This window comes from Sturnira hondurensis, unplaced genomic scaffold (genome assembly GCF_014824575.4).
Source record: "Sturnira hondurensis isolate 20B ecotype Veracruz unplaced genomic scaffold, ASM1482457v3 Scaffold0006496, whole genome shotgun sequence".
Lineage (NCBI taxonomy): Eukaryota > Metazoa > Chordata > Mammalia > Chiroptera > Phyllostomidae > Sturnira > Sturnira hondurensis.
This window is the reverse complement of record NW_028079127.1, coordinates 10453205-10478881: the sequence shown is the minus strand read 5'-3', so window position 1 is coordinate 10478881 and position 25677 is coordinate 10453205. Positions and strand designations below refer to the sequence as shown.

Genomic DNA, 25677 nt, shown 5'->3' with positions numbered 1-25677 from the left:
TGACCCCAAGTGCTGAGAAGGTTGTGAAGGAACAAGAAACCTCATTCATTGCTGCTGAGGTACAAAATGGTGCAGCCATCTTGGGACACATTTGGCAGTTTCTCACAAACTACACTGTGGGGGCAACTTTCACCGCAAGTCCCCTCGTGTGCCACGGATGAGAGTAAATATGACCGAGACATGATGCGATCTGCTTAGGGAGGAGAAGTGGCCATTTTCCCAGAGGAAAAAGGCCGTGGACAGTGGACAGTTGCTTTGAGGAGAAAAAGGCATTGAACCTCCTCCTCCATAGCCTTTTATTGGGTTCTAATACACAGGAATACAGGGCGGCAAGGATCAAACAGGAGATAACATTTCAAAGAGATCTGAGGACTTATTATGAGTCAGAGTCTGTCGGGGACAGAGTTTTAGGGTTTCTTGCTGGAACCCTTAACATATGAATGAAAGCACTCTTAGCAGAGCAGATTTCACAGGTTTATCAGGAAGTCTTTGTTGTGCCAGATTTTCCCCCAGGACACGCTCTAGCAAGGCAAGGAGCTGCACCTCTCCCCAACAGGTATTCAGGTTTAAGGGGATTAGAGCCAGGAAGCACTTCTCCCAGAGAACATGGGAACTCGGGCTTTGTCAGACCTGGGGCTGGGGGGGTGGGGGGTGGCGGCGAGAGTCCATTGCTCTTTGTTGCAGCCTCCCCCCCAGTCTTTCCATGAAGGCCTCCCAAATGATCCAGTCTGGCTTAGGTTGCCCCCTGCTGTGAGGGGTCTCACCTGTCATTGACTTCTGACCAAGCTTTGGGGGCAGGGAGAGGAAACTGAGGCAGCCTTTGCTACCAGAGACAAGCTTTGTCTCCTTCGGCTGGCCTTCCAAAGGTTGTCCCTCGCCCTTAGCCACAAGGGGTACAGATACAATTCCTAGAACAAGGCAGAGAGGTCTACAACACTACATATACTCTCACCACAGGAACCAGCAATATATAACGGTCCCTGGAATTTACCCCAAGGAGTTGAAAACTTAGGTACACACAAAAACCTGCCCAGGAATATTTATAGCGGCTTCATTCATAATTGCTAAAACTTGGAAGGCACCAAGATGTCCTTCAGGAGATGAAGGGATAAATAAACTGTGGTACATCCAGACAATGGAATATTATTCAGGGCTAAAAAGACATGAGCTATCAAACCATGAAAGAATATGGAGGAAAATGAAATGCATATTACTAAGTGAAAGAAGCTAATCTGAAAATGCTACATACTGTGTAATTCCAACTGCATAACGTTCTGGAAAGGGCAAAATGATGGAGTCAGTAAAGATTAGGGATTGTTGGAGGGGGACAAAAAGAATGGGCAGAGCATGGGGGGTTTTAGGACAGTGAAAATACTCTAAATAATAATATAATGATGGATACATGTCAAGGTCATTATACATTTGTCCAAACCCATACACCACCAAGAGTGAACCCCAACGTAAACTACAGTCTTTGAGCGACGATGATGTGTCAGTGTTGGTTCATCAATTGTAACAAACGTACCGCTCTTGTGAGTAATACTGATAATGGGGGGAAGCTATGCATGTGTGAGGACCAGGATGAATGGGAAATCTCTGTACCTTCCTCTCAATTCTCCTGTGAACCTAAAACTGCTCCGACAAATTAAAGGCATTTTAAACAGAAAGAATATTCAGTTATTTCAGGAGTCAAGAATATTGTGCCTGAAGTCAATCTTACAATTAGATAAATGTTCTTAGGGATTTTGAAGCTGACCAAACTATCATTTCCATCCCGTATTCAAACTTCATCATAAAAACAAAAGAAACATGTTTAAAATATGTCATCTTCATCTTACTGAAGAAATTCATGTGTAAAAATCAGAACCTTAGTGACATGAAGTCATGCATTAATTTGTTAAGTTTGTTTCTATTTATGGGCTTTAAAGCAATTTAAAACCTGTAAATTGGTTTTCTGTCCAGAACAATCATTCTAGAGTCATGATTGATACTAACCTATTTTATTCCAGTTTGTATTCATAGATTTGTTCCCTGATCTTTTTATACAGTTTTAAATAATTGGGAGTATAAATTAAGAAAAAAAAATGTCAAGCTCTGTCCTTCTTTCTGTTGATAAAGTGGTGAAAGGAAATGGGCTGACCTGCTGGGTCCCAGGTCAGCCCACAGTGGGCACGGCAGAACTGACTGGGTCTACTTCCACCCCATCCCCACCCACCCCACCCAACCCAACGTGAGTCATCCAGGTTGTCACTCAGCTCTCAGGGGACATCTTTCTACTTATGGAATCAGGATTCTGTGGATCTGAGCCAGAAGGCTAAGAAATTAGGTAATTTTGATACTTGTTTATGATCATGCCATGGACTAAATTATAACCCCTCTAAATTGGGATGTCGAAACCCTAACTCTCAAGGCAACTGTATTTTGAGGTAGGGCTTTTAGGAGGTAATTAAAGTTAAATGAGATTGTGAGGGCAAGGTCCTAATCCCATATGACTGATGACCTTATACACAACAGGAAGAGAAAGAGGGGGAGAGGGGGGACCCCTTTTTTTTGTACACGCAGGGAGAAGCCATGTGATAACACAGTAAGAGGAAGCCATCTGCAAACCAGGAAGAGAGTTTTGACCAGANAACCCCTCTAAATTGGGATGTCGAAACCCTAACTCTCAAGGCAACTGTATTTTGAGGTAGGGCTTTTAGGAGGTAATTAAAGTTAAATGAGATTGTGAGGGCAAGGTCCTAATCCCATATGACTGATGACCTTATACACAACAGGAAGAGAAAGAGGGGGAGAGAGAGGGGGAGGACCCCTTTTTTTGTACACGCAGGGAGAAGCCATGTGATAACACAGTAAGAGGAAGCCATCTGCAAACCAGGAAGAGAGTTTTGACCAGAAACCAAATTAGCAGGCACCTTGATCTTGGACTTCCAGCCTCCAGAACTATGAAAAATATATCTCTGTTGTTTAACCTACCAACTGGATGCTATTTTGTTACGCCCACCCAAGCAGACTAAGGCAGGGCAGGAAGAAAATGGGAAGTACCATCCAGGACACAAGTGACATAGAACAAGATGATTTGTCCTTAGTTTAGATAATGTGTCCTCCTGTTATCACATCCCCTGCCCCTCAATTCTGTCCTCAGATTTGGCTGTTTATCAAAGTGTTTTTGAAAAGTGTCAAAAAATGGAAGAAAGCCCATAGTTCTATGCTAGGAGGAAGAGTGTACTGTGAGCTATCATCATTGGTCCAAAATAGACACTTTTTAGATAAACGTAGGGGAAACCTTCCCATGCTGCTCCTGGGAGGTTACAAACAAATAAGAAATATCCAAATGGATCATTTGGGCAACTGCAAGATTTGTTTTTACGATAACCCCAGAACATAAGAGATCATGAGTGTAGCCCTAACATTTCGGGACAGTACTACTGTTGTTAATTTTCAAGCATCCTCTTTTATTAAACATTCACTCAAAAGTCTAGTTTAATTGCATTGGGGTAAGATAACATAGCCTGTGAAATCATTGCTCATGAGAATTTTTTATATTATTATCTTCCTTCACCTCAAACATGTCTTTTTGATTTTCCTCTGACGGAGCTTCTCTCACTTTGGATTCTGTATCACTGTCTCCGTGTAACGTGATTTCTAGAATGGATTTTAATTCTATCGCTGTGTGTCTGGTTTACTTGAAGTACTTCTTTATTTTATCCATTTGCCTTTTCATCTCATCCTATGGTTTTCCAGTTAACTTTATCTTCCTTTATGACCTCCAGCCACCCCTTCACGGTTGGGGAGGCTCATTTTCTGGCATTGGGCCATGGAAGCAAATTTCCAGGCACTTTTTTCAGAATGCTGCAGAGTTTCTCCTGGAGTGTGAGCTTGTCCTCTAAGCCTTCAGGGTGACATTCTCTTTCATTGGTTTCAAGGTGTGTTTTTTTTTAGGACTTATGCTGGTTTTTCCTTTATTCATGCTTCCCTGAGACCCATTCTGATTTCTTATTAATTTGCCTTGCTTTCTAACAACAGCAGTATGTCACTTCTCAGATCTGGTAGAGGGGAGGTTGCCGTGCATTTTCTCTATCTGATTTTCTGATGCTCTAAACCAGTGATTTTCAACCTTCCTCATCTCTTGGCACACAAACTAATTACTGATGTTCTGTGGCACACCCCCCAAAATTTTTTTGCTGATATAACAAAAATTTTGTATAATTTTGATTCATTCACACTAAAAGCCTATTGTTCTGTTGGCTGCTATCATTTTTTTATTTGACAGTCTAAGGGGAAGCAGGTCAGTGCCCCGGACTAAACAGTCAGATATTGCATGTTTTAAAAATTCTTGTGGCGTACCACCCTGCCTGCTCTGGCACACTGGTTGAAAATTGCTGCTCTAAACCAGTGCAGTAAATTTAACAATTCCTACCAGACTCTGCTATTATGGTTTCTCTATGTTCCCCAAATGAATGACATTTGCTGCACCAATGCGTGGTAAGTACATAGTGAAGTATCCCTATCGTCACATTAATGTGCATCTCCTACACCTGTTAGGGGAGCCCAGAACCTGCTATAACTGCTGCAAATGCTAATTTCAAATGTCTCTAAATGTAAGGGAAAGAAATCAACCACATTTCCTTCTGACACAAATAGGCCTGGGTAAGCATGCCTCAGGTTATCTTTCCTTCACTGGAGTATAAAATCACTAAAATTCACGTAACTTCAAAATATGTAGACAGAGGTCAATGTTCAGCATTTGATTAGCAGCTTAATGTTTCTGAATGATAAAATGATGCACATTCAGGAATGTTTTCGTCGCTATCGAGGAATACCTGCAGACCTGTACGGACATTTGCAGGGCCTGGGGCTAGAATACAAACCACAAACTACAGACCCTCAGTCTTTATATGGAGAAGTGTCAACTCAAGGTGATAAACATATACGTAATGTGTTCTATCCTCCTACCTTGACAAATGAACCTACTTAATGGCTTGGAGACAAGGTTTGATTTAGAATTCTCAGAGTCCGCTACCAGAAGCGGGTGACATGGGGAGAGCCAGCCCAGGCCCCCATCCCTCACTTCTGGCTCTGTCTTGAAGTCTGAGGGATATAATGGAACGGGTATGGACACCTCGGCCTCCAACCCAGGTCTGTTTACAACCCGTTCTCCTTCCTGGCAGAGAGTTTCTTCCTGATCACCAGGAGAGGGACTAATACAGATACTGGGAACAGGCTTGGGGCAGTTTCGACAGGGAAACTCTGGGCCCCACGTACTCAAAGTGGAGGCCAGGTTCAAAGTGAGCATATTCCTCTACCCCCACGATTTCTTGCCCCATGAGGTCTGAGGAAGATTAGAACAGGGCTAAAATTATATTTAAGTGTCTAAAGCCTACGATGTATAAAATACTATCATACCAGGTTCCAATACTTTCAGATTAAAAGGCAGTATGATGGTTGGGCTTGGGAAAAATAGCATTCATTGATTACTATTGTATGTCAGGCCTTGCTTACAGGCTTTCACAGAGGATCTCAGTGCATCTGCAAGGTTAATCCTGCCCGGTAAAATTGTCACCCTCATTTCACAAATGCAGGCACCAGGGCACAGAAAAGTCAAGGAGCATGCTCTGGGCCACAAAGCAATACAAAGTGAATTCAGGACTTGAATCTGCCTGCCTGTTTATAAAACATACTTTCTTTCCCTTCCTTGAGTTTATGATAGAAGAATTTCTGCCTTACAGCTCTTGATCTCTCATTTCCCCCTCTGTTTCAAAATCCAACATTGGAATTCTTCATTCCTATGCTGAGTAGTTTTATACTTTTATCTCATAAAAATGCTTACACAATGTGAACAGACGTATCTGTTCCTTACACATTTACTCAGTGTTATTCTTAGTTCTTTATACGAGTCAAATCACTTAGTCTTCACGACAACCCCGTGGGGTAGATACCACCGCCATCCCCAGCTTTACACATGAGGAACACGATGGCAGAAACAGGTTCACTGATTTCCCCCAGGTCACGCATCTAGTGACGAAGGAGCTGAGGTTCAGCCTGAGCCCAGACCACTGGCTCCAATGCCTTTTGTTATCGCTATACTTCCATACTGAGTGCAGAGTGGCAGGCAACTACTGTATTTACCAAGCTCACACATTGCTGCCATAGTCAAATCTGTATCTTGAGGGATTTCATCAGCTGACAGAATGAAATATAATTGTGCCTTATTTTTTAGTGTAGCTCTGTCTCCTAGTGATGTCTGCTCTGCATCAACTCTTTTCATTGCTCTCAGAACATCTAATCTAGAGACGCAGGCACCACATAAAATACAATAATGGACATCAAAATGTTGGTTTTTGGACACTCTCCAAATTCCAACTTCCTTCTGCTCTCTTCGAACTGTCTCATCATGCGTTGGCTTCATTCACTTGCTGATACATTTGGCTTTGCACCTTGGCTCCTCTTTCTCACCTCACCTCATTTGCCGTTGGTGCTGTTCCTTCACTCTGCTTTCCTACATGGAGAACTGGCCATGCTAGAGCTCCACCTCTGGCAGTTGTTCCACTGCGCACACGAGCCCAAGGCCCCACGTTGCCTGCTTCTCCAGACTCTTAAGACACGCCAAGCATCTACTGTACTCCTAAGCCTGACCTATCTGAGGGGAGCATACGAAAATGTGGGCAGTTCATCTGTTCTGACACAAGACTTGGAGAAATAGGTTTTGTATCCATAATTTACCTATAATCTGCAGCATCTCCAACTCCCTCTAGCCTACATCAACCTCTAGCATGAGTGATTAGAAGTGATATTCACTTTCATATGTTTTTCTTCCATTACTAATTCTAACAAATGGAAATCACTGAATATTTATGTGGCATATCTCAAGTTCTCTCACAAAAGAAACCGATATGTTTAACTTAAGTGACCATATGCATATCTTACAGATATTTCAACATCTGTCTCTACTTTGCAAAGGCTTAGTTTTGCAAGTTACACCAGAAAGAATGCATTTGAAAACATACGGTCATGGATATCTACAATGAAACCACATCAGTGGGACCGTTAAAATTTTGCGTAAGTAAACATTAGAAATGTGACAAATTGCTAATTTCCTATGAAGGATTGTAAAATTCTGAGAACTCTGGGTTGTGGGCAGAGGGGAGGGTAGAGAGAGGAGCAGCCCCTTAACCTCAGAGACTGCTCCAGCTGTCTAGATTTCGAATAAAAAGGTGTTGCCTGTTGGTGGAGAAGTTATCACTGATTGGTCTTTACAGTTGTTGCTCTTGCCCCAACACTCCATCTCACGAGGCTCATATGGAGATCTAAAATCCCACCACTATGCTAATGACAAGGACAAGGCCTTCAGCCCAGAGAAGGAAGACATATCTAACCCAAATCTCCAGCATAAGGCTTTGTTTTCATTATCAGAAAACCAAAGAAATAATGGAAACCACAAAATAATGAGAGGTTCCCAGTAAAGCAGTAACAATGCCAAGGAACAGTAGGACACAGAAATATGCAACTATCTTTGAACTCTAATTGTAAATTATCCTGAAGCTACCCCTTTCTTTGACTTATCGTTGTGGTTTAAGATCTTTTCCAAATTTCTGGCTACCCATTTAATGAAACACTGACCTGTGATGTATTATTCACTTTTTATGTTGTATTTTAACAGTTTTATAATTTCATAATGAGGATTTGCTGCCAGTTTGGGTACTTCAGGACATATTATTAAAATAGGAGCTATGCATTTATTAGCATAATCATGCTGTTTTTTTTCAAATGGGCCATCTATATTCTGTGCCATAAAAAATAATGGTTACGGTTTTTTTAGAAGGTATCAGGGCTTTTTGGAGAAACAGCTGAGATCAGGTCTGGGGCAGGAAATAGGGAAGTGAGCCTAAAACATTTTGTCATACCAGATAGCAAAGAAGTTATCAAAGTTCTTAGGATCATGTCAAAAGAACTTAGGAGCCAACCTGAAGATGCTCTCTCCCATTGGCCAAAGAGGGAATAAATTGCACACCAATGAGAATGAGAACTCTCAGGACATTTAAATTTATTCTTTCAAAAAAAAATTTATTCTTTCATGGGTACCTAAAGAAATACTTGCTTATCACTATTGTAGGATACCAGAAGGTTAACTCATCATTTTGAAATCTATTAGGTAAAGAGTAAGAAGCCTTTGTGCTGTCTTTAAAAATAAAAACTGGGTACCACTGGTAACCAATCAGTCAATGATGAATTTCTCCTTATTGATAGTAGTATAACCCCAAAATAAAGGGAAAAATAATAAAAATGGAGTACCGTTAATCTGAAACTCTTAAGGAACTAAGGATTTAGTGTCTTGAGCATCAATGGTTACTAATATCATAAAAAAGTGGTCAGATATTATGTGCCTCCTGTTGAAAGACCACAGTCTCACTTATAAAGCAGTTGTATCGGCCAAAAGGAATAACCTGAATTCTTTCAAGCTGCGGGATGTGACTACCAAATTAGAGAAAATACAGAAGGTGGGGGAACATGTTAAATCGTACCATAGGGATGAAAATGGCGAAGTCCAGATTGCGAACCCTCAGACAACACACACCGGTACATAAAATTGCCAGGAAGAAAAAAAGAGATAAATATGGAATGAGAGCCTAAAGATGAAAGTTGGCATAAAAGATACATTAATGTGTGGGTACAATGTCTGAGCTTTATTTGGATTCTGATTAAAACAGGATCATGTATGAGGCAATGGGAAATTTGAACCCTGGATGGGATATTCAATAAGAAATTCTTAATAAGTTTTGAGTACGATAATGACAATGTGGTGACATTTTTGCAAAAGAATTAATTCTCTTTTAGAGATACCCACTAAAATACTTATAGACAAAATGATATGTCCTAGACTTGGTTCAAAATCATACAGAGTGGGGAAGGCAGCTGGGGAGGTGAACAGGGAAGGACTGGCCGTGGTTTCATGGTCACTGGGGCAAGATGACGGGGTTGATCACCCTGTCCCGCCCTGGAATGTTGCAAGTTCTCTACAACAAGAAGCTAAAAAGAAAAACCAACCAAAGTACACAGGTGTTTCTTTGTTTATATTCTACTCTCAGCACTGAACCAATTTTAAACATTCAACAGAAGAAATTTATCAGGATACACTTTAAAAAACTGGCATATATTCATGGCCTTCATTTAATATTTGCTAAGGTGGCCCATTTTTCTAGAGAAAAAAGGAAGTACAAAGAACAAATCTTTTTTGTTTTATCTATTTATCTACTCATTTTCACCCATATATCATCTGCACTCATTAAGGGCTACTGAATGCTGGATGGAAAGTCATACCATACAGTAAAGCCCGTGTTGTTGTAGTTATGTTTAATTAGGTACGTCATTATTTTAATAGAACAGAAATTTACCAACATTCAGATGCCAGCTGCCTATTTACTAGAGGTAACCAGGTAAAAAACAAAACCACAACTGTCTCCTGCTTCTACTGCATAAGCCAGTTTTTAATCAGTATAGAAAGTGAGTTTTTTCTTTTGAACACTCTAAAATTGCACCACATATAGTAAAAATAATAATGTCAGTTTTTCAGCATCCCTGCCTGCCCTTTACCTTATTGCATTTCCCTATCTTATTGTTCCATTTTCCAATGTTACATTTTATTTCTCAACTTACTTGCTATATCGTATGTTAGCAGGCTTTTGAGGGAAACATAAGAACTTGTTAAAATACAGAACCTGTTGATTAAAAGGTGTGTAGGTGACACATCAAAATCCTAACTTTAAATTGCTGATACAAACTTAGTGGCTTAGTTTAAAATCTTTTCATGATTAAAATGCTTATATTGTTTCCCTCTCAAGTTCTTTATGACCCATTGTTTCTTCTCTGGGTCTCTGAAAATAATTTTCTTCTTGGGTCTTTATTTTTTTTCACACCCCACCATCCACCTGTTTCAGACCCAGATGTAAAGGTTTGGACTCAGGGGCTCCAGGTTCCATCCAGAAGGAATCCAAGCAGAATTTTCCCATGGGGTCCTAAAACCAGGGAGGCCTGCGCCATATACAACTAAGAATAATTGTCCTTTAATTAAAGGGTATTTTTTCCTCTGTGATTGTTTTGCAACAATATCAAAACATTTATAAAATGTTTATCCTCACAGACCCTGAGGTGCACTTTTGCGAGTCGCTGGCTCCTTTTCAATTACCCAAATAACCAAAGAAAGAACAAACAAATCCAAACAAGTAAATGGAAAATACATTTTCCTCCTCCTCCAGTTTCTCTAGTGTAGAGTCTGTTCTCGCTTATGATATTTATATCCAGATCCCCTTTCTTGCATAAAATTGATAATTAAAAGAAAAACACTTACCCAGAACAAGAAGTTGAAGATAAACATAGAATATTTTATACAGCCACTCACACCTGCCATGTCGGAAAAGGATCAGGAATCCAGATGCCGTGGATTTAACTGTTCGTGACAGGATTGTCCAGCAATATGCTCTGGAGTAATTTGCCTGCAGAGATTTCTGTGCCCACGGCTTCAGAGCAGAAATAGAAAGCAAAGGGAGGGGGTAATCTGGTTATTAAAGTGGATAAAAAATTAACCCAAACATTTAAATATCTCAAGGGCTATCTCTAGACGAGAATGTTCTTTTGCTTGTCACGGCTTCTGGGGCACTGGGCCAGGATATTTATGATCCTTTCTGAAAAACTGCCTTCTCCCAAGTAAACAGATATCAGGTTAAGGGAGTGGCAGTGAACCTGGGAGAGAGTGGCACGGCGATAGTAGGTTGTTAGATTTCCGAAGCCACAACCTGACTTGCCTGCCCTCTACTTCAACTATAAGGAAGGAAATGAGCTGGTTTTGTTCTGAGATAAAGGGACATTGTGTCTCAACTCAGTTTTGATTTGCATTCTCTCAAGAATGCAAAACTTCTTTCAGATGAAGTAAAATGCATTTAGAAACCTGCCAAATCTCAAGGCTTAGACAGAGCAACCTTTTATTATTAACCCCAGAATAGTGGTAACAACCATCGCATGTACCTGCCTTCCAAAGCCTCTGAATTTAGTTCAAAACAATTTCATGGAGCTGCTTTAAATGCGGAGCAGCTGGGGGGGGGGGGGAGGCGGGGAGGGAGAGGCTGCCCTACCTACCATAGGGCCATTCAGCTTTTATCTTGATTTCTTTACGATGTAAGAAAGAAAAATTATCATGAGTCACAGTCTGAGAGCCCTTATTGCGTCCTTTTATCATGTATAGCCTTTTTGATAGTTCAGTTTAGTTTTAAGGTGAACACTATATGAAGGGGACTCAAAAAGAACTGAAATTTTTAATAAAAAATTGTGTATCTATTCTGACCTCTTTAAGCTTCAGTCACCTTCAAAGTACTCTCCAACGGATGCAATACACCTATTGAGATGTTTTTTCCACCACTCAAAACATAGTCTGAACTCATCAATTTTGATGTTTTTTTAGTACTTCTCCCATTTTTTGTTTCACCTCTTCCACATCAGCAAAACACTTCCCTTTGAGGACTTATTTCCTCTGGGCAAACAAAAAGAATCACTCCGGGTGAGATTAGGTCAATAGGGAGGGTGGGGCACGGGCGTCATGATGTTGTTGGTCCATAACTGCTGACCACTTAGTGTGGGTGGGGACCGATGTGCCGGTAAATCACCCACCATGAAGTGGGCAAACACACTGAGAGTCTCCAAAAAAAAAAAAACCTCACTGAGGCCAACTTAGCCTCTCACAACAACACCAGCAGGCACACTGATACAGATGGGTTCCTAAAACACTCACCTAGCAGGGGAAGCCTGTACTACAAAGAGCCCATTCTCCAGAAGATAATTCTGGCTCTTTTTGGTGTCTCCATCACACTTCCTTCCTCCGGTCAGTCATGTCTAGCAAAGCTCCTCCCTCACCACCAACTCAATTTCTAGATTCCTGGTCTCTTGGACAAAACATTCAGAACAAGAAGGTGGCCATAGTTCAATGACTGTATATTGTACAGTTTGTTTCCAGTACTAATAGAACACAGCTGTTGCAGGTAAAAGCAAAGTTCTCTGACCTAATTAGGGAGGTGTGGACAGCTGTTGTGTAAACAGTGTGGATCTCGCTGGTCTCCACATCCTGCCTCTCAAAAGAAGAGGTTCTTTTTCCCTCGAAATAAAAGAATGCTGAACTTCAAAAGATTATTGGAAAAAACAATTTTTTAAAATCTTTGTTAAATTCTATATAATAAGCACACATGAACTTCTAAAAAGTTTGAATAATTAAAAGAATATTTTTCTAATTGTTACTGACATACAAAGATGCTTTTGAAATAATCCCACTACTTGACTAAAAATATGTTTTCAATGCATTAGCAGCAATAATATTTAGTATTAAGGCCCAATTTAGAACGACTTCAAAAAATAACTGCTTATTATTTAAGTCAGTTAAATCGTTGGGGTTCTGCGCTATGTCTTCCTAGAAAATGGAAATCATTTTGAAATGTCTACTGAGATATCAGTATATATAGGATTATCCATGGCTAAAAAAAGAGAGTTTTTGACCAAATGAAAAACCAAATGGATGTATAGTGCTAAAAGTTATTATTTATCCAAAGAAATATATAGATTAAAATACTGTTTTGTTGACAAGCATGTATTGAGTACCTACAAAATTTCAGTTTGGAATAGTTTTGTTTGTAGGAGATGCTGAATCTCCTTTAAAAAAGAATATAATCTTTAGTCTAGCCCTGGCTGGTGTAGCTCACTGCACTGAGCTCCCGCCTGTGAACCAAAGCATTGCAGGTTGGATTCCCAGTCAGGGCACAAGCCTGGGTTGCAGGCAAGGTCCCCAGTGCAGGGCATGAGAGAGGCAACCACACATTGATGTTTCTCTCCATATTTTTCTCCTTCCTTTCCCCTCTCTCTAAAAACAAGTAAATAAAATCTTGTTTGAAATAAAGGAAAAAAGAATATAATCTTTGATTTAAATCATTATCAAACTCTGAAACACAAAAATCAATGGATGCGTTTTTACAGGAAAAGCACTCTGCGTGATGGAGTCCCCAGTCCAATTCTGATTCTGCATGAAACAGTTCCCTCCTCTGTATTCCTACTCCTCTGTATCAGAAGTTTTATGAGACCCATCTGCCCAAGCTAAATACCGTAGGCATTTCTCCTTCTTTCTTGTCTCATATCCAATCACTTCACACAATCTGTTGAGCTTCTAAATTTCCTTCAGCTCCTTTCCTTCTAAATTTCTTCCACCCCATTCTTTGACCACTGCCATTATTCAGCTTCTTATCATCTTTTATATGAACCATTTTAATAGTCTCATAATTCGTATCTCTTGTCAGTTTCTCACCCCTCCCATTTGCACTAGCACTCTAAAAATTTTCTCTCCGAACTCTAGAATTTTCTCTCTTTCTTTTCCTAATTCTCTTAGTAAAGTACTTACTCATCATGCAATTCCCCTGATTGAAAACCAAGCTAAAGATGCTTTCCTGTTACCTACTGGATAAACTTCAGACTCGAGTTATGCTCGAAGCGCGCGGCAAGCAGACCACTACCCATCACCCAGCGCTCTCTCCTGCACCTTTCTGCCTTGGCAGCCTCCCCGCCTTGGCTCCATAACCGTGTAATTATTCCACAGGACTGGAATAGACCTTGGTGTTTTATGCGTCTATGCCATGTTGTTCCTTCCACCTGGAATATCCTTTCACACCTTCTCTACCTGGTGAACTATTATAAACACCTGTTAGTACTCAACTCAAACGGAACTTCACCTGTGGAACCTTCCCTTTCCTCACACACTGCCCCTACTTAGGCAGACCCACTTGCTTCTCAATACTCATGCCTATTATAATTAGAAAGAAAAATCTTTGATTTAAAATTGCCCTCCTTTATACCATTGATTTTTCTCCCTTCCCCATTTGATCTTTTATGCCGGAAAGACCAAGATTCTGATGTATTTATCTCTATACCTACAGCAGCTGGCGTTGGAGATAAAGGGATGTGTAACTGCCCCCAAGACTCTCCGAAAGTTCAACTAGGGATTTCTTCACGGAGATCTAGGGAAGCTACCAACATGTTACCCCCACCTTAAAAAAAAAGTAAATGATCAGCTAAAGGAAAAAGTTTCTTAATTCAGGGCTTGTCAAAACTTGCTAATATTTAAGAAGGTGGCAAAGTACATAGCAATTCCAAAAACAATGTGACCCCAGAACACATTTTTGAAAGACTTACCCTTGGGCCACTGTTGCAGCACTTATGTATAGAAACACTGACCTAGACGAACCCTTACATTTTATACTCGAGAGAAGAGGCTCAGAGAGACTGAGTAGCCCAAGGTCACAAAACTGGCTATTGTCAGAGCTCTTTCTAGGAATGAGGTCACATGATGTTCAGATCAGCATTCTGTCCACTTGCATCAACTATTTATTGAATTATGTACTAACTTCATGAGTCTGTTATTAACTTATCTTAAGAAATTGTCTTAGAACAGATATTTAACAGCAGCGGTTGGGAATATGGAGAGGTTGGAGAGGGTCGGCAATAAATCTCAGTTCAGGGAAAGACCAGACCCGGAAGGAGGGGTAGTAGAGTGTGGGGTATCACAAAAAAAATACCAGCTGAAGGAAAAAACAGAAGGAAAGTTTCAATAAATGTAGATAAAATTTTCCTAATGTTTCCATCATGTCAATTATTATCACTCCTAGTGAATGCACAGGGTCATGCAGGCTGAGGGTTCAAATCTAATTAATCATGAAGACTCTCCAAGAGATTGTCCTATTGAGCACAGAGCAGAGGAAAGGGCATAAATAAATCATCAGATACCCTATGTAAAGCCTGGCACTTTCTCTAGGTCATCAGGCACATCAGACCTATTTATGGCAGAAAACAGGCAAAGCTAGCAGTTCATGTTTTCATCTTTAATCGTAAGTCCTTCTTCATGGCACACCCAACAGTGCGCTCAACAGATGCACTGAATGCCTACTACATTCAAGGCCTTAGACTGAATGCTGGAGGTACAGCAGTTTAAAAACAAGATAAAAAATTTTGTATCATGGGGGATTTTAATGTACGTGTGTGTGTATTCACACACACACACACAAATATATTGTGTAACTACATTTTGGAAACAAGGAAGATTTTGTCTCCAAAATCTAGTTACTCACTGTATTTTTCAGTGGAGTAGGTACTGAAAAAAAACAAATTATGTGTTTTAGAGAAAAGATGATATTCTCTGTTATTTTATGCATTCTCCTATTATTACTGCCACCAAAATAGGGTTTTTTAAGGTGCTGTGAATATTCTAGTCACTTTCTCAAAGGATGGTAGCAGTAGCAAGAAAAACGATGCTGAAGTTTCTCTTCCTTATGACTGTATTTAGGTCGTGATGTGAGGTCATGCATTCTAAACAACGAGTGAAAAGAAAGTTCTGGTACTCTTTAGTATTTCTCATTTTGAAAAACCATTTTCCTATTTTTGGAAAATTGAGGTTGCTCACTGATGGGTTTTATGACCATTTTTACAGGGACGGAGACTTGTCCTTGTCCTCTGGTGCAATTCCAGCATTCCCGAGACCGACATTCTTCTTATACTCTCCTTTGAACACACAGGCTATGCCTTCTAGCCTGTGTGCTTACGGAGCCTGGCTCACAGGAATTTTTGCATATCCCCACTGGGATGGGAAGCATCTGGTATGAGGATCACTCTCTTTCCTTTGCAGGATATTATTTTGAAATGATGATATCCACTTGTAATATTAATTCTAGCTCAAAAATAAATTGTGGCTTGGAATTGTCGTGAAGTAGCAATACGGTGTCCATGAAGAATGGATTCCCAATACTCTTTCTCTTTTACAGATTGTGTTGATTTTAAAAGGTTCATCATTTGCAGCTAGACATAAGGTTAACAATATAGGCCACATAAGGAAAATATGAAAATGCATATGAAAATAAAATGGCCAACTTTAGATGGCCAAAATATAGTTAAGAGTTTATAAGTAAAGACTGAGGCAAAATGATACAATGATTTAAAAATGCAGTTTCTAAGCATGATTGATTAAACATGCCTTTGAATTCTTACTAGGCTTCACTGCAGTATTCATAGTCCTTTTGTGGCAGTCTGCGGCAGTTACAGCAAGATGAGAAAGAGGCCGGCTTCTGGGTGTGGTCCAGTGTCGGGACCTGGGCTTGGCAGGCTCTGAATCACAGCTTTGTCAGCCCTTCCTGAAGTGATCTGCTTCTTAGGACTGATTCACCTTAAGTGATCTTACAGAAGCCAGAATGTCCGTTTCTTAGTTGATCACGAGAAATGCATCCATCCAGCCAACCAGCATAACAGTGTGGCTGATCAGAAAATCCTCTCCACGTAAGAAAGCAGCGCAGAAGCCAGAGCATACACAGAAAGTGTCTTTGGGGCTAAATTCAGTAAAGGAGTCAGGGAATGCAGTGCCAAGATTTGACAGGCTGTTGAGTCTAGAACCACCTGAGGGATCCAGAAACCACTCTCAGTGGTGGCGTACCTCTGACACACCAGCAATGGTTTGTCCTACTGGTTACCTTCTCTGAACTTTTTTCAGTCCATGTCCCCTCTGTGATCATAGCCTATCCCCAATAAAGGGACATGAAAATCGACTAGGCACTCATTCAGCAGTCTGTAATTACAATTCACTCTTACTTCCAAAATTGCATTTTTAATTGCATTTCAGATATTTCCGAAATTCTTCGCTTAAACAGGACAGCTCTCTTGGTCCATGTGCATAGATTTTACCAGCTGATTCTCAGAAGTCAAACTTATTTTCCTCCTCTGTAAACTGGGATGTGTGCTCACATACAGACTACAATACTTAACACGAGAATAAAGAAGACAAAACAGCTTTGTAATCACCAGCCCAGGATCATTGGATACCACATTTTTTGTGCCAAATGTTTTCCTGGTTGTTTGCTTTTTAAGTTTAAATGTCAACCTGCTTTTCTGTGAGTTCTCTCTGAATCAGTCCTTTGTTCGTCAGTTCACAAGGTACGAATTAGCTGCCAGGCATGGTTAGGCTCTGAGGTAACAGTAATTAAGAGGTACAGAAGTGATTGGAGGCCACCAACACAGAATTTTTTTTCAAAAAAGGAAGGGAAAAACAGAATAGGGTGTGGTTGGTGCTCTATCAGACACCAGTTTCTGAAACTGAAGGAGTCACCAAAATGCTACAACGAATGTAACACAGGCTTCTCTCATGACTGACCAGAAATAAACAGAGACATTTAACTCATGTTAATTAGGATCTCGCATGTGACTAAATCTAAATTAGAAAGGATTATTCATCCTCACACAGTCGGAGTGTATCGCATGGCTATTTTGATTCCCAGGGGAAAATAAAATAACAGGAAGTCACTGTAAAAAGTCATTAATCAGGAAATACCAAACTTCCATTTCACACCTATATAAGAAGCAACAAAATGTATCTCAAATAAGCTCAGGGAAGAGGAAGAAGAAGTCAGACCCTGGTTTGAATTATTTTTTAAACCACAGGGAGTACTACTATTCAGATTTCCTGGAGCACTTGGAAGACCTAATCCTCTGTTCCTGTCAGAAGGCAAAAGATACTGAAATATTCCAGAAAACCTGTGGCTTACCAGCACAGTTCTGGAAGCAAGAGGGCCTGCCTACCTTTTCTTCACTGTCCTCCCACAGGAATAATTCGCCCCAGTTTCAATCCATATCAAATTAAAGTGCATGTCTTTAAAAAAACAGTACCCACATGGGCTCTTTTCAGAAACTGAGCATGGAATACACCATTTCTCCTAGAATTCTCTTCTGCCCTGAACTTCCTTCCCAGTAGTGCTCTTACTTATGAACACCCTGATTGATCCAGAAAATGCTTCCTCTATAGGCCAACAGTGTGAAGAAGTCAAAAAATTTTTAAATAAGCTACTTCTAGGGTTATTAAAATGCCATTGGGTAAAACAGAGCTAAAGGGTTGTTTTGCTTTACGGAGTCATGCTGACCTCTACGCTTGCCTACACTAATCATTAAACCTTCAGAAAATATTCCAAAGGAGAACCATTTTTTTTAATCATGGAAAAGACGCAAACTCTTTCTGCATGATAATTTATTTATACCATGTTCATAGTTGAGGTTTCAGAGAGCCAGAGAATTCCCGTAAGTGTTCTGCTCTTTTTCCTCTTCACTCTTCATACTTCCTTAAATACATGAGTATGAAAAGATATTGTTAAGCCAGAAAAACTGGCCTAGCTGAGGCCTCTTGAAAAGGAATGTGCAAATCTGGGAACACATTCCAGGATTTCTAGCTACCAGTACAGAGCTTGATGTATAAGGAATAGCCAGAAATGTCAAGTTTCTCAAGACTCACTGATTCTGAGACAATCCCCTAAGGAGATTTCTCAGAAGGAAACAGTTTACAAAGCAATTCTCTGTGCAGTAAAAGATTATGTCACTCCCAGGCTTTGTACCCTCTAATGGGTTCCCATCACAATTAGAATGAAATCCAAAGCCACAGAAGACGGGCCCTTGGCTGCCTCACTGACCTCATTTCCTGCCACTTACTCCCTCACTTGAGGGGCTCCAGCCACAGTGGACCCCCTGGTCCTTGGAGTTACCAATGTGTTCCCAACTCCGCAGCCTTCTCATTTCCTCTTCTCTCGCTGGAACCCTCTTCATCTGTAGAGCTAGATAGATGGTCCATCTTCTCCACTCTCTATATTACTTATTGATTTATTTGTTTTGTTATCTGCTTCCTTTCTAGAATACAAACTTCTGGAGATCAGGAACATTTTCTGTGTTGTTTATTGCCACATCCCTAAAGCTCAGACTATAGTAGGTGTTCAATAACTGTTTTTTGAATGAATGACTAAATAGCAAGTTTTCCGAATATACCATCTAATGCATTTTAAAATAACAACAAAGAGCATGTTTGTGATTGTTCACCACTACATTGCTACTGTCTATCCTAGTGACTAACTACCCTATAATCACCGTATGTGCTAGCATACAGCACTGCAAGAGAAAAATAAAGTCCAGGCTGTTTTATGGACCTTGTGGTCCACCAGCTTGAGACAGCAAACAAACAAACACACAGACAATTATACAAGAAAACAGATAGAAATAAAAAAGTGTAGGGTCCAGTCTACCAAGTAACTGAGGGAACTATTTCACATTAAATGAAACTCTGAGAAGGTAACACTTAAACTGAGTCTAAACTTGGGTCAAATCATGAACAAACATTTACCAAAGATAAATGAAGGTCATTCTACAAAATAATTGGTCTAAATCATTTGAAACATTAGGCTATGACTGTTAAGAAAAGACTAGGGAATCATTTCACATTCTCTCTGCTAGAGAAAGAGACAGCAACTTGCTGAAATCCACAATCCTAAATCAGATCCTTTACATAAAAGATGTTACTGGACAAATTAGTGAACATGAATAGGGTCTCCAAACAAGGATAAATAAAGATTATTGACAGCTTTCATGTAACTTTTCTGTAGTTTTGATATTGTTTGGAATAAAAATCAGTGGCTGCTGATAGAGGAAAATTGAGGCATAGGGAAGTTAAATAACTTCCCAAAGATCGCAAAGTGTGCGTTAAGCCTGCATGTAAACTTAGGCAGGTCTAGCTCCAGGCCACGCATACCTTCCTTCAACCACTTCGAACGCTGTTTCTGTCAAGTAGGGCATGTAAGTATTTAGCACAGTGCCTTGTACAAAGTAAGATCTCAAGTGATATCCATCCTTACTCTTAAACATTAATACACTGAATAAGTGAATACTATAAGTTCTGCATGATAAGAAGGCAAAAACCATGGTAAGATTTAGAGTAGGAGCATTTCAGACAAAAGTAACAGTACAGCACCCTTGAGGTGACAGCAAACTTGGCACATTTAAGGGAAAAGTCTGATGTTTATATACTGTAAAGAGTTATGGGGAACCTGGTTTGAGGTAAGATCAGAAGATATTCCTCAAGTCAGATCCTGTAGAGAGTTGTAAGACAATGCAATGAGAATGGAGCATATTTAAATATTATTGGCCATATAGGCAGATGTTATAGGGTGAATTGTGCCCCCGCTCACATGTTGAAATCCTAACCTCCAATACCTCACAATGTGACATCAGCAGGATGCAGGAGTAGGAGGCCCCGGACCATCCCTTCGGTCCATAAACACACCAATTAAACAATTCATGAGCCATTGCCTTTATGAGAAATCTAGAAATGAAGTGACCATGAAAACAGATTTATCGAAGCTAGTAAGAAGATCAGGACAGCCTCTCCTGTAGTCCCTTCCACTGATGCAATACCATGTGGTCAGAAAGACGTCTCCTGGCAGCCAGCTCTCCCGGTGGAGGAACGGGGTTTATCCACCTAGGCTGTGCTCCAGCCGCTCTGAGGGGCCTCCCTAGAGAATTGATTTCAGTCCTGCCAGTCTTGGAACTTAGATGGGTCACCACATCCTAGCAGCCTAAGAGAAAATGAAGACAACAGGTTGGACTTACAGACACCATCTCCCCACTTGCTGCTCAGCATAAAATGAGCAAGTGAAAAAATCCAGCTTTCAATTTCCTGGGGAAAGAAAGAGTAGAGCCATGTGCAGAGCACACCAAGTTCTCTGAAGCCCTCTCCATTAGACTGACCTCTGCCCTGACAGTCCTGGAGCGCAGACAGGTCCATCAACCACAGTCTAGCAGTTTAGGGGAGAACGGAGGTGACTGGCAGTTGCCATGTCTCACCTTCCTGGCTCACCACAGAATAAGCTAACAAAACTTCTGCTGTCTGCTTTTCCTTAGAAAGGAGAAGAATTAATAGAGGCCCCAGAATCTCTCACTAGGCTGACTGGGGATAACCTCCTGTCTGGGGCTAGTCTATGAAGACCAGGAGAAGCTTCTGCTTTGTCTAATGCACACATACTAACACAAAGAAAATGAAGAACCAGGCAAAGATGCTCCACACAAAGGAGAAAATGAATCTCCATAAACAAACTCCATGAAATGGAGTTATATGATTTACCTGACAGAATTTTTTAAAATATTTTATTTATTTATCTTTAGAGGGGAAGGGAAGGAGAGAGGGAGAGAAACATCAATGTATGGTTGCCTTTCATGTGTCCCCTGCTGGGAGTTGGCCTGCAGGGAAGTGGCCTGCAACCCAGGCATGTGCCCTGACTGAGAATTGAACCACGATCGTCTGAGTCGCAGGCCCGCACTCAATCCACTGAGCTACACCAGCCAGGGCTACCTGACAGAGAATTTAAAATGGCTGTTGTATAGATGCTCACTGAGATTAAGAGAACAATGTATGAACAAAGTACGAATTTCAACCAAAAGATAAAAATGTTTTTAAAATACCAAACAGAACTACAGACCTAAAGAATGCAATAACAGGACTGAGAAATTCACTAGAGGGGGCCAACATCAGTTTAGATCAAGCACAAGAAAGGAACAGCAAAATTCACAAACAAGTCATCGGAAATAATTTAGTCAGAGGAGAAAAAGTGAAAAATACCTCAGGTACTTAGGAAATACCATACACATTATAAAAGTCAAATAAAGAGAAGAGAGAGAAAGGACCAGGAAGCATATTCAAAGAAATAATGGTTAAAAACTTCGCAGATGTGAAGAAGGAAGTGGTCAAATCCAAAAAGCCCAAAAGTCACCAAATAAGATGAACCCTCACATTCACATAAGACACATTATAATCGAATTGTAAAAAGTCAAAGAGAAAATTATGAAAGTGGAAAGAGAAACGCAACTGATTATGTACAATTTTCATAAGACTATCAGCAGATTTTTTTGGCAGAAATGTTGCAGTCCAGAAGAGAGTGGGATGGTAAATTCAAAGTGCTAAAAGAAAAAAAAAGCTAATTAAGAAAACTATATCCAGAAAAACTGTTCTTCAAAAATGAAGGAAAGATAAAGACTTTCCAGACAAACAAAAGCTGTAAGAGTTCATGATCACTCAACTCACATTAAAAGAAATGGAAAAGGGAGTTTTTCATTTAAAGCAAATAGACACTAAACACCAACATGCTAACATAAGAAAACCTGCAGTTCATTGGTAAAGGTAAACATGTTGATAACACAAATACTGTATTTCTGTAATGATGGTGAGTTTACTTTAAATTCAAGTATAAAAGCCAAAAGATTTCCAGGGGGAGAGGTGTGTGTGGAGGTGGAAAAGGTTATAGAGGGAATAAATAGTGATCAAAAAAATAAAGAAAAATAAAAAATAAGTGTAACTAAAACATACTTAAAGACATATAATATTATCATTTGTAAATTGCAGCAATAACATAAAGCATGGAGCAGAAAAGTTAAAATACAGAGTGTTTTTCAGCAATTAAACTTAAATTTTTATGGGCCTCAATTAAACAGATAACCATAAGATACATAAGTCCCACATAACAGCAAAAATAAGCCTGTAGAACTTACTCAAGAGACAAACAGAAAGAAATCAATATATAACAATACAAAAAATCAACAAATACACAGACAGTGATAAAGACTAACTGGAATGTTAAGAAAACACAAGTAGTATAGTGTGTACAGGAGGTGTGAAGGCTTATGGAAGTCTCATACACAATCTTGAGAGCACATGAGAACTCGACAGGAAAACTCCATGCTTATAATAAAGCTCATGGCTCTAACCTCCCCTTCTCTTAACTTCCTTTTCTTTTGGATAAATACCTCTCTCATCTTGGCACACCAGGCAGAGTATGAATGTAGCTTACCATGTCTGTACACACTGGATTGCAACCATTTTTTTCCCAAATAAATTATTTTTGGTGATGAACACCTAGTCAACAACAGCAAGAGAGGAAAAGATAGATAAAAGACCTACAAGACTAACAGAAAACAACTAACAAAATGTTTATAGTAAATCCTTCCCTATCAATAGTTACTTTAAATGTAAATGTGTTGAATTCTACAATCAAAAGGCATAAGGTAGCTGAAACAAGACAACCCTAGTGTATGCTTCCTGCCAGAAACTCATTTTACATTTAAGGACACCCACGTAGGCTGACATTGAAAGGATGAAGAAAGCTACTTGAAGCCAATGGTAACCAGAAGAGAGCAGGAATGCTTATACTTGTTCAAGCAAAACAGACCTGAAGTCAAAAAATGTCACCAGAGACAAAGAATGTTACATACTGATAAAAGGATCAATCCGCCAGCAAGGTACAACAATTATGAACATTTATACACAGAGCATTAGAGCTCCTATATACATAAAGCAAACATTTACAAAACTAAAGGAAGAAATACACAGCAGTACAATAATAGTAAGAGACTTCAATACATGGTAGAACATTTAGACAGAAGATCAGTAAGGAAACAGAGGCCCTTAACAACACTATAGACCAAATAGACCTAAAAGACATACCGAGAATTTCACTCAGAACAGAGCCAGTGCACATTCTTCTTGGGGGCACGTGGGTTTTTCTCCACAAATTTAATAAGATTGAAAGTGTATCAAGTACCTTTGACCGCAAATAAATGAAACTAAAAATCAACAGCAGGGAGAACACTAGAAACTTCATAAAAATGTAGGTGTTAAACAACACATCCCTAAATCAAAGAATAAGTACAAAGGAATATCATAAAAATACTTTAAGCTAAACAAAATAAAAAATACAACATGTGAAAATTTATGGACTGCAGCAAAAGCAATACTAAGAGCTTAAGTTTGTAGTAATAACCATGCACATTAAAAAGATACAGAAAAGAAAGAAAAAAAGTAAGAAAGAAGATCTCAGAGAAAAAACTAGTTATTACATATTAGGGATCTAGAAAAAGAGAAACAAGAGTGGCCAAAAGTTAGAAGATAGAAGGAAATAACAAAAAACAAAGATAAATGAACTTTAAAATAGAAAAAAATGAAAAAACTAGGAGAGAGAAGATGGCAGCCAAAGAGGCAGAATCTGAGTCTACTTGTTCTTGCTCTAGACAGAGATCACAGGGCAGAGAACCCCCAGACCCAGGCCAGCCATGACTTGGTTACATAAAACTGGGGAGGTCCAGGCTACACACACACACACACACACACACACACACAGCAAGCAGCATACCCATAGGGCAGCAGCAAACGCCAACTGGGAGAGTGCCAGAGAGAGAGGGATTCTATCTGAACCATGACTGTGAGACATTTTTGGCTTTTTGGAGAGGCAATGTGTTGAGGAAAGCTGGACAGTGACCCAGTGCTACAGTGGGAATGCCTGGAAAGACTTTTTAAAAGGGGAGCTGAGGCCTGTCTGGCAGGGACCCCATGCGCAGCTGGCCTGCCAGCATGGGGGAGGGATTGAGGGTGCAGTTTGCTCCCACTAAGTGCATCTGGGCAGAGGAAGTAGAAAGGTGCACACCAAGGGGATTTCTTCACCCCGGCTCAGCACAGCTGGCAGTCCAGAGGCTGTGCAGAGTGGAGAATTTGGAGAGTCTGCTATCAGAGGAGTTGGCTTGGAACTGGATGAGTGGGAGTTGAGCACCTGAGATTATTTACAGCCAGACAGAGCTGCCGTTCCCAGGGGAGATTGAACCTCTGGGAAGGGAAGGAGCACCCAGACGCCACCTCCTGCAGGATCAGAAGCTGGAGAGGCTCAAGAACCCCCTGCAGGATGCATAGCCACAGGAAAAAGACAGAATGAGAAATACCTAAAGGACCCATTTTGAACTTCTCTCAGGGAGACAAAACACACTGGTTCCTAGAACCCTATTCCACTGAGGCCAGCAAGGCAGGGACATCAGAAATCATGCAGCAAGGGGGAATCAGGGCCCCCCACCCCAGCCTCAGCTAGCACACAGAGCTGCCATCAGCACCGAGCACGAAGGAGCTGACCCTCTTACACAGACTGTTCCTGATAATAAAGCTAGACAAAGACACCGCAGGAAAATTATAAGGCTATGTGCTTGATGAACATAGATGCAAAAATCTTCAATAATATACTAGTAAATTGAATCCAACAGCATATTAAAAGTGCCATATACCACAACCAAGTAGAATTTACCTCTTTGGTGCAAAGATTGTTCAACATGTACAAATCCAGTCAATAAATGTGATATACTATATAAACAGAATGAAGGATAAAAACTGTGTGATATTCCAAATAGACGCAGAACAAGCACTTGATGAAATTCAACAGTCTTCATGCTAAAAAAAAAAAAAAAGCTCTCAACAAACTGAGAACCAAAAAAAAAAAAAGACACCTCAAAATATAAAGTCGTATAAGAAAAAACCTGCAGCTAACATTATACTCAATGGTAAAAAATTGACACTTTCTTTTTCTAATATTAGAAAGAAGGCAAGGATATCCACCTCACCACTTGTATCTAGCCTAGGACTGAAAGTTCAAGCCAGAGCAATTAGGTAAGAATAAAAAAGGATATTTGTTTTCAAAAGGAAGAAGTAAAATGATCCCACTCTGCAAACAATGTGATCTTACAAGCAGAAAACCCCAAGGACTCAATTAAAAAAAAACCACTTACCATTGATACTCAAATTCAGTCAAAGTGCAAACTAAAAAATCAATATACAAAAATTTGTTGCATTTCTATACACTAACAATGAACTATCAAAAAAACAAAGAAAGCAATGTTTAGGAGTAAAGTTAGCTAAGAAAGTGAAATACTGACATATTGAAAATTACAAAAAATTGATGAAATAAATTTAACAAGATACCAAAAAATGAAAAAAAACTTCTCATGTTT

General features: G+C 39.9%; 1 protein-coding gene across 1 annotated transcript in view; it reads right to left on the bottom strand.

Annotated features, from left to right (window-relative positions):
• Positions 1-10829, bottom strand: part of TSPAN8 (tetraspanin 8) — a 32948-nt gene extending 22119 nt beyond the window's left edge. The window contains exon 1 of the mRNA XM_037049447.1: positions 10343-10829. Within this exon, the coding sequence (XP_036905342.1) occupies positions 10343-10402 (60 nt within the window). The 5' untranslated portion in view covers positions 10403-10829. The remainder of the gene's footprint in view (positions 1-10342) is intronic.
• Positions 10830-25677: the final 14848 nt, after the last annotated feature.